The sequence below is a fragment of the Cebidichthys violaceus genome, unplaced genomic scaffold (assembly GCF_023349555.1).
Source record: "Cebidichthys violaceus isolate CVI_PGR_0920_01 unplaced genomic scaffold, fCebVio1.0.p SCAF_5, whole genome shotgun sequence".
NCBI lineage: Eukaryota > Metazoa > Chordata > Actinopteri > Perciformes > Stichaeidae > Cebidichthys > Cebidichthys violaceus.
The window spans coordinates 18,070,158-18,079,452 of NW_027176705.1; the positions used below are offsets into that span (position 1 = coordinate 18,070,158).

General features: G+C 43.8%; 1 protein-coding gene across 3 annotated transcripts; it reads right to left on the bottom strand.

Moving 5' to 3' along the window:
* Window positions 1–972: 972 nt before the first annotated feature.
* Window positions 973–8,212, bottom strand: tdp1 (tyrosyl-DNA phosphodiesterase 1). Of its 3 annotated transcripts, none has more exons than XM_068730978.1 (16): window positions 8,190–8,212; window positions 6,880–7,485; window positions 6,605–6,648; window positions 5,843–5,898; window positions 5,645–5,741; window positions 5,449–5,483; window positions 5,163–5,255; window positions 4,911–5,081; window positions 4,590–4,668; window positions 4,265–4,441; window positions 3,714–3,762; window positions 3,422–3,488; window positions 3,012–3,119; window positions 2,410–2,512; window positions 2,212–2,314; window positions 973–1,236 (listed from the first exon to the last, which is right to left on the bottom strand). In XM_068730978.1, the coding sequence occupies exons 2-16, from the start codon at window positions 7,481–7,483 to the stop codon at window positions 1,163–1,165; spliced, it is 1,860 nt and encodes a 619-aa protein (XP_068587079.1). In that variant the 5' UTR covers window positions 7,484–7,485; window positions 8,190–8,212; the 3' UTR covers window positions 973–1,162. The 3 variants fall into 3 exon arrangements, with proteins under 3 accessions (XP_068587079.1, XP_068587077.1, XP_068587076.1); XM_068730976.1 differs by lacking the exon at window positions 8,190–8,212 and adding an exon at window positions 8,083–8,180; XM_068730975.1 differs by lacking the exon at window positions 8,190–8,212 and adding an exon at window positions 8,078–8,180.
* Window positions 8,213–9,295: the final 1,083 nt, after the last annotated feature.

A 9,295-nucleotide genomic window follows, 5' to 3' on the forward strand; every position in this document is an offset into this window, starting at 1 on the left:
GCCAGTTTATTAGGTACACCTGGCCAACACTGAAACACAACACGGTATCAGCAGATTCACTGCTGACCACGGGGAGTCGGCACTGTAGGATGTTTCCAACATGTTAAATATGACTTTATTATGTTTATGTCGCCTACTTATGACTCAGAGCTGTTATAATATGCAGCTTCGACCAACTTGTTCCTTTTTTCAAAATCACTTTTCCTTATCCATGTTTTACATGTATTTCAGTGTACACATTTAGATCGCTTATTTAACAAACTAATCATTTCACAAATATTATTAAAAAAATATTATCCAGCAGAAGTAAATCTTTTTTTTTTTAATGATTAAAAGCTGTCCCCAGTGCCTTGTGCTGTACCCTCAGAGCTGCAAACCATGGAACCAGACCGGTGGTCACAGCATTACAGTTTAACGCATTCTCTCGAACTTCAGCACTCGGAACAAAAAGCACAGGGGCAGTTATCCTACTTGCGAGTCATTTGAAGGCGATATCAGGGTGTTAGAACTCCTTTACCCAGAATGCCTGTGGTGCGTCAGGAACAGAGGGACCCGTGTGTGACCCTTCGTTAGATCAGTGACACTTGAGCTCGTTACACAGAGAGCCCTGCTGGTTCACATTCTAGCTGCTGAGTCGGTGACAAGTGAACACCTGGGAGACCACAGAATACAACTATCCACCTGGTAGGTGAGGAGACCTGCAGGGCTGCGGGTGCTGACCACCACTGCTGGATGAAAGGTTACAAACTGTTAACTCGCTGCAAGTTTCGCAAACACTTTGCTGAATCGGCATTAGGAGTTGCCAAAAATATGAGCCCACGTGACCTCAAAGGATCAATTTGTTCTCAGTGCTCATAATTTGACGACCTAGAGTACAAACTAAAGAATACAAACAAAATGATGTTCAACTCAAACTAATGAGGTGTGTGCATTCACATCCAAATCCTTACGCCACATAACACCACACCTGGACAATGAAAACAGTATTCTATTTATTGGTAGAAAACATGTGAGTCTACAGTCCGGTATAAAATATAAAAAATAAATGTTAATGACAACTAACACCTACTGTAGCTACAGTACTGACAATTACAAACAAAGCAGTTGTAAAGTAACAGAGGTGTGTGTGTATGTGTGTGTGTGTGTGTGTGTGTGTGTGTGTTCAGGAGGGAACCCAGATGTTGCCATGTGTGTCGGGAGCCTGGCTGTACGGAATGTTCCAGATCCAAGGCTGATCTGAAAACAAAGAGACAAGAGGTCAGTGACATTAAAATATATATATATATATATATAATACATTGTTTCATATATTTCAAAAACGGGCGTTGCATAGGACAAAAACGGCAATGGCAGCGTTTACGCTGTCTCCATTGACTGTCTCAGTGGAAGAGCGTGCTCCACTTCAAGATCAACGGCTCAGGCTTCAGAAATAATCTTTATGATACGATGTGCTTTGAATTGAACTAATCATACATTTTAGAATATATTACTAAAATATGTCTGAGTGACTCTGAAACTCTTATTCTACTGGAGCCAGGAAGTACAATGACCTACTAATGGATTTGACAAAAGGAGCCCAGCAGACACCCAGTGACCATGACATTTCCAGTACGGCTGCGTTTCAGCTCCTCTGGTGGATGAACTCTGGAAACCAGGAGTGAAGTTCTGCAAGAAAACTACCGATCCATTCAACCCTCATTGGCGGAATTATTACGATTCACGCCGAACAAAACATTATGATACAGCGCCAATTCGGCTGTCGGATGAGGACAACTTGGGGAATGGATTTTGTTTGACGTCTGCCATTAATCCGGACAATTTGTTGAACCCAGCAGAGGGAGAGATGTTTCAGTTTCACACTGAGGCTCCAACTACAACACAGAACAGGATAGCTGTTGAGACTAATTTGAACCTGTGTTTACTGCTTCCTCTTCGGCCTCTTTACCGCTACGGTTTTAGTATAAACTCTTTCACCTAAATGCCACTAGATGTCACTGTGACTGCACTTCAAGCTGAACCTTCTGCACGTGTGATTTAAAGACCACAGAGTTCAGTAGAACGGTGAAATCACACATTAAAATCACACGTTATCATTTGCAGAGAGAAATTAGTAGAAACAGCAGAGATCATGTGGTATTTTAACCAACCATACACATACATAAACACACACACACACACACACACACACACACACACACTTCTGTTGTGTACCTTTAGGAGAGTAGCATGTGGGGGGGAGGTCAAAGGGCACAGGGAAGCCAGCAGAGGAGGAGACAGGAAACGGACTTCTGTGAACGGGGAAGGTCTTCATGTTCTGGAAGGAGACAGCCACACGTTACTCTACGCCGGCTCTGTAACGCTTCGCTGTTACTCGTGTCACACTGCCGTTTGTCCGTGTGTTGTTCTTACGAAGGCAGACGGCACGTAGAGGACTCCCAGCTCGTATGAACGGACCATCACCTGAGTGTTGCTCTTCTCCAGAGCACCCCAGGCTGCTTTGGACAGGTTGGAACTGAAACACGCACAGAATGTTAAGATACAGCATATTAATAATCGGAATATGATCATCAATTCATTTTCAGTAGGATGGGATTTGAAATTTCTCTGCAAAGTTTTGCACACAACACACAGTATGCTGCTAATTCTATAAGAGGGGGAAATGAAATCAGAAAAGTTGTCTTTGTGTAGATTCACAAGAAGAAAATAAGTTTGTTTTTATAAAGAAAATAAAAAACTATTAAAGCCAATGGATTTTTGAGAATCTAGTGAAAGTTCTTCATAATAAATTTGAAGGTGAAACTCTTGGATGAACGTTAATGGTACCATTTAGTAACATGTGAGGTATAAGAGAACCAATCAGAAAATCACATGTACACATGCATAACAAACTAATTAAAAAAAAATCTGCAAATATAAAGCTAGAACACACACACACACACACACACACACACACACACACACACACACACACACACACACACACACACACACACACACACACACACACACACCTTGTGACGAGGAACCAGGCAAGCTGAGTGAAATCTGGTGAGGCCCTCATGTAGGTCTTGATGTGTGGCATGGCATGACTCCTTCCTGTTGCAGTGGCCTTCCAACGGCTACACACACACACACACACACACACACACACACACACACACACACACACACACACACACACACACACACACACACACACACTATCAATCTGTGGAATTGAACTTGATGGAATGCATAAATGTGAACATGGCTGTGTCAACTCTTTGTGTCCGTAGCCCTGCCCCATCATTTCTGACCAAAGTTCAAATGTAATTTAGGTGTGTGTAACCTTGTCTGGTGTGACCAGCTACTTGGGTGCAATATGGGTATTATTATAACGACATCATGACTAGCTAACCGGTTTAAACAGAGGTCAGCTTACTGGAAGAAGGAGTGGAGCCAGAGCTGTTTCTGAGCCGTCTGGATGCTGTAGGGAAGAGAGCCTCCCGCTGGAGACAAAAGACACGCAACGGTCACTAAATGATCAAACGCTAGATCAGTCGAGCAATTAGACGTTCAAACTGAATGATTACATGAACAAATGGAAAGCAAAAAGACCGCAAATGTGATCATGCCGTGCATTTGACCTATATTTAGTAAAAGTTGTGTCCGCTACGACACATGAAGTTAAATTCAATTTTCAAAAGGAATAAAAAAAAAAAAACATTGCTCACCTGGATATCCTTCTAAACTAGTCCTCACATCTTCAACTGATGGATAGACCTGTAAGAAAGATGAGCCAATCAGCAGCTTGTTTTAATCCAGAGCTATGGAGGCTGTGCTGAACTGTGGCCAAACATCACAGGATTTACAAGTGTTATTGATTGTGTTTTTAACTTTGTATATGCAAGAGGAAAGAAAGTATAGTTTATTCTTTCAATGGTTATGTAGTTTCACTTTAATTTATTTTTGACACACAATACATTACATGCAAGAGATCAGTTAGTCGTGCCAACAGGGCAGGTAGGGGTTAACTTTTCAAATCAAGCATTATTGTGTCTGGAACCTTTTACAAATTGGTTTTAGGCAATCAATTGTCCTGCAGGGAGGAAGTGTAAAAATCATCTACCACTTTAAAGCTGAGGCAAATGCTATTCTCTCTTACAGAACACAGCAGCAGCTGCAGAGCTCCCAGAAAACCTAATTTGCATCGAGTCATTTCGTCCTGTGGATTTGAACGCTGCATCACACAAGCCAGGGTGGAGCGCGTTCTCCGGGAACATACCAAGTGCATGGGGGGTTCTGTGCGAAGAGAGGATTTCCCCAGCGTGGTCATGGTGCGCTGGAATTCCCCCGTCAACCATTTGGTTTTATCCACTCCCATAGAGCCGATGCTGGAGAACTGGCCAATCACAGGCCACCTCTCCTCCCCGGGAACAGGATCTGCGTGGTCATACAACAGCTAACACAGCAAGAAGAAGGAATCACAGTTAGACACCACATTTTAAAGTGCTGTTGTCAGCGTCTTCTGAGGGTACATTTGCAACATTTAGATATTTTTCCAATTCCGCCTGGTAATCGGGGTCCGATTAAAGAGGAGAAAGCTTTACCTTCCTCAGCCTCAGGTGGCCCCAGCGCTCCATGTCTGAGCCAACATATCTCCCTGGGGTTGAGCCGACCAAATAAACCCTAGTAATAGAAGATATGCGTGGAAGATTGACAGTTCATCCAGCTTTTGAATTCGCTCACATCTACACTGAATGTTGCAGGGCCATCACTTAGCAGCAGATCCATGTCTATATCTACATACCTGGTTGAGTTATTGTTATATGGCTACTCCCGTCACAGAAGACGCTCGACAGTAACGTGTGCATCGTGTACTTCTGAAATGTGCGAATGCACGCCAGCGGCCGCACGCGTCTCGTGTTTACCTGGCCTCTGACAGGTCGTGCTCTTTGATTCGCCGGATCCACTCCTCGAGTTCTGGCGCGCGGTACGACCCAAGGTATTCCAGCAGGTCCCTCTTGAAGAAGGTCGGTGACTCGCCGGCGCCGTCGTCGCTGCCCTCCGGTAACCGTGGAAACACGGGGCTCATCCACATCCTGGGTTGGAAATTATATATTCAGAGGAGACTGGCAGCGATATGAAACCGCTGTCGACCGATATGTACAAGACAGACTCACCCTTGTGTCTTCTGGTACCAGTCGGCTCTGATGAGGTTGGAGGTCAGAATGATGACCCTGAAGCCTTCCTCGTACCACAGCAACATCATCTTCCTGCGCAATGACACACAATGTTCTGCTCTATAAGGTAACAACTAAGAGACCTGTTAAATCTGCCACTAAATGTTATAAAGTCACCTTCTGCAATTTGCAATACCACTGACCGTATCTGCATTGTCAGCACACATTCATGTTTAATCATTTCATCCGGAATTTAGAAATACTACATGGGAAAGAAAAAGCTTACGTGTGGTGAGTTCCAAAAGCAATATCCAGCTTGGCCTGTCGGGGAGAGTCACACACATCAGTCCAATTTAAAGGGAACATCTTGGGCCTTATTAACAGGAATATCTCAGTGTGACGATCCTACTTTACAGCTCAGTGTATGTAATATCGGCCTAGCTGATGTTGACCAACGGTGTCCTGTGGTGGTGAGTCTGTACCTGACAGAAGTGAATATGTGGAAAAGGCTTCGCCTGCTGGAGCAGCCGGGCCTTGGCCTCCCTCTTATCTCCGTGGACGATCAGAACTGGACGATCCCTGTAGACACAACACCAATCTCCTTTTAACTGGGAGTCACTGTTAAAGAAAAGTCCAAACTAATTCATGGCCGGCTGCAGAGCTGCAGAAGCAGAGCTTACCTAAACTCTGGTGGGTACTGCTTAACCATCCAGGCTAAATCAAAGCAGTAGTTAAACTAGGAAGAAAGAGAGTACATTGGTGTTAATGGACGAAATTCTCTCCAACACTCATAAGAAGATGCATACAAGAGTCTACAGCGGTGGTTCTCAACCTGGGGGTCGGGACCCCCAAGGGGGTCAGCAGGTCAGGGGGACAGAAAGAGACACAAAAATCCACAACACCTGGAGCACATTGGACAACGTCTTTATGCTAGCGCTTCAAACTAAACTAAACTAAACTGGGGGTCTTCAGCCATGCTAGCAGCTAGCTGGGAGAATTCTCTTGTGCTAATGTCAGCACGCTAACATGCTCACCATGCTAGCATGCCGATGTCTAGCGGGTATAACGCTGACCGTGTTTCCCGCCTCAGTTGAGCATATCAGCATGCTAACGTTTGCTAGTTAGCACTAAACACAAAGTGCATGTTTGTAGGCCAATAGTGTGACTGTGATTAGTTTTGAATTTTTTGACCTGATTAAGGGATCACCAAAGTGATTACGTTTCATCATTTCATCATCATCATGGTGACCAGAGGAAGATTCACATGATCTCCGAAGTTAGTAGGATTCATCCTCTGGAGACCAGGAGTTTTTGCACAATAATTCACAGCAATACATTCCATAGTTGTTGAGATATTTTAGTCTGGACTGAAGTAGTAGACCGATCAACCAACCAACAGACCCACAAAAAAAAACACACACACAGGACATAACTTTACTCACCTGAACAGACTCTTTCAGGGTCCCAAATAATGGCGAGAGAATGTCTAGATGAAAGAAAAAGTACAGGTTACTAGAATAGAATGTAATGCAGAAAAGACGGATGACAAGAGGTACAGAGAGAAGAAACTAGCACCTTCATCTCACCAGAGGTTCACCTATGAGACATCCTGCTGGTCCGGGATTTAAACTTGCAACACTCTGATCAAAAGTATGATTTCATTGTTACTCCGACGAATCTGTCTACACGAGAAGTTATGAAATGAAGCTCTTCTCACCTCTGATGTGCAGAGCCCCACTGTTGTACTTCCTGTCCAGACCCGTGACCTTGTTGAGGTAAAACCTGTAGGTGTCGTTCAAACAAGGAACACTGGACTCAAAGAAGTCCTCCGGCTCGTCGATGTAGTAGAGGCGACCGTGGGGACTCGGAGGGCGTTCGGTCTCCACCTTCGGTTTCTTCGTTTTGGGGCTCGGAGGGCCCCTCTTAACGAGGCCCTTCCCCTTCACATCTCCATCGTCATCGTCGCTATCTGAGAGAGCCCAGCCTGAGCCGTCCGACGCCTCTTTCTTCCGCTTTCCAGCCAACGACGGACTGGTTTCACTCTTCACCGGATTCAACTGGTTCGTTGCTGCCGCCTGTCTGGCCTCAGAGCCGACGACAGGCGAGGATACAGGGGCGTTAGCTGGTTCTGGTTTCACCTCCACAGCGGCTGTTACTGGTTCCACTTTGGGGCTCGGGGGTGAAGCAGGCAGATGGGAGGCGTGAGTGGATGCAGCAGGTCGGTGGGGCCCGGACGTTGTAGTCCCAGAGAGAGGAAGAGCCTCGTCATCGTCGTCACTGCTGGAGACGGTCCATCTGCCATGTTGACTGTCCTGAGACATGCCTGGCCAGAGATACAGACAGATCAAAGCATCAGCTGAGCATCAGGATGAGAGCAAGCCTGACGTAAAGCCACTGGTCATTCAGACCGGATGGCACCAGTCTGAACTGATGGGACCAAGCACGACTTGATGTAGCTTAAATTGGTGGTGATCTGTGACAATTACTGATCATAAAAAAAAAAGAACCTAATAAAGACAGGTTTAATTCTAAATGATGTTTGCAGCTGGAAAAACCCAAGTATGTCAGCATTTGGGTGCATTTGGCTATTTTGAATGAATGCAAAGTGAAAAGTCAACATGGGACTAACTCCTGTGTCTACATGTAAAGTAATAACTACATGCCTATGTGCACAATAACATCGAAGCATGCTTCGACGAAATAGTTCAAAAACGGGCAAAATATGAATTATACGCAAATATACAGCACAAAAAAAACACGTTTATACTAACAATTAATACAGTGAACACAGACATAAGAAATACAAGTAAAACAGATCGTGCACGTTCTGCCATTTGGAAGTGATAAGATGATATCAGTGTTATTGTTATGAAGAGCGTAAATGACGTAACATAAAGGCCGCGCGTGATACTTGCTTTACCAAGTCAGATAAGTGAGCAGCAGCACAGGTGAACAGGCGAATCACGCTGTGACTCGTATCGCTCCACCGCTAAACGAACTTAATACAATACATTTCCATTAACGCACCACAGTGAACGAGGTGCACAGGGAACACGTGTCCGGGTGGAAACTCCTTTTCCTGCTTTTTCTTGTAGTTCCGCCTCAACGGCGGGACGCAAATACAAACCAGCGACTGACTGATAGCTTTATCAAATAAGGGCTATTACACAACTATAAATCAGTTGGTTTGTTCAACGTTTAGTCGTTGATTATTTTTGTAATTGTATTAATCATTTCTGTTTGATATTTATTAAGTTAGTTAGTCAGTTATTTCTGTAAATTATATTGTGACTTAAATGAACTGGCCCACTCCTTGGTGAGTGAGGACCACCAGCCACTGTTTAAACAATCTAATTTATTCTAACTTGCTGTGTAACAAATGCTGTGTTCGAAAATGTGAGGATGTGTTGCTTTTCCTTTTTAATGAGTTTAATAATTTGCATTCATCCTGAATCATTTGGAGCTGTGGACTATTTGTTGGATATGTTGTGAAGGTGTCACTTTGGGCTCTGAGAACTTGTGATGGCATTTCTCACTGTTTTAAGCATTTCAAACAAATCAACTGACTAATGGAGAAAATAATCAGCAGATTGATGCGTAATGAAAATGATCAGAGAGGCCTCAGCTAGAGGCCTGTAAAACCAAACTCCTCTAAAGTAGTTTGGGATGAAAAGCCTTCCTGTGGTTTGCCCCCTCTACTCATTTTCTCGTAAATTATGTGTAACAAAACGTTGTGTTGGTGTCCATCTCTGTTGACTTTTCAAGTGTTTATAAGACATGCTGGATGGACTTCTAATATTATTTGACATAACATATGTGCAGCAAAAACTACACAAAATCTAAACAAGTTAATGAAAATGACAATGTAATTTAAAATGAATCTTTAATTGAATGCCAATAATATGTTTTTTGTGATTCACTCTTCAGTGCAACCACAGAAGCGAGAAGTCATCGTGTCCCAGATGAAACTGAAGAAGGACACGTAGTCCTCTTTCACAGAATCATTGACTTCTTCCCGCTGCGAAGCCACTAATATAATCCATAATCCACTTTATAATCATTATTTGAGCGCACAACCACACCCATCTCCACCCTGACGAGGATGTGTCCTTTCCTTTTTCTTTTTTTTTTTA

What these genes read in the sequence shown, in the direction of transcription:
- tdp1 (XM_068730978.1), bottom strand. Translation starts at nt 7,483, where the DNA reads ATGTCTCAGGACAGTCAACATGGCAGATGGACCGTCTCCAGCAGTGAC. An exon ending in GCCACCTGAGGCTGAGGAAG is followed by an intron (nt 4,442 to 4,589) that starts GTAAAGCTTTCT and finishes TTGCTGTGTTAG; the next exon opens with CTGTTGTATGACCACGCAGA. An exon ending in TCTACGTGCCGTCTGCCTTC is followed by an intron (nt 2,315 to 2,409) that starts GTAAGAACAACA and finishes GTCTCCTTCCAG; the next exon opens with AACATGAAGACCTTCCCCGT.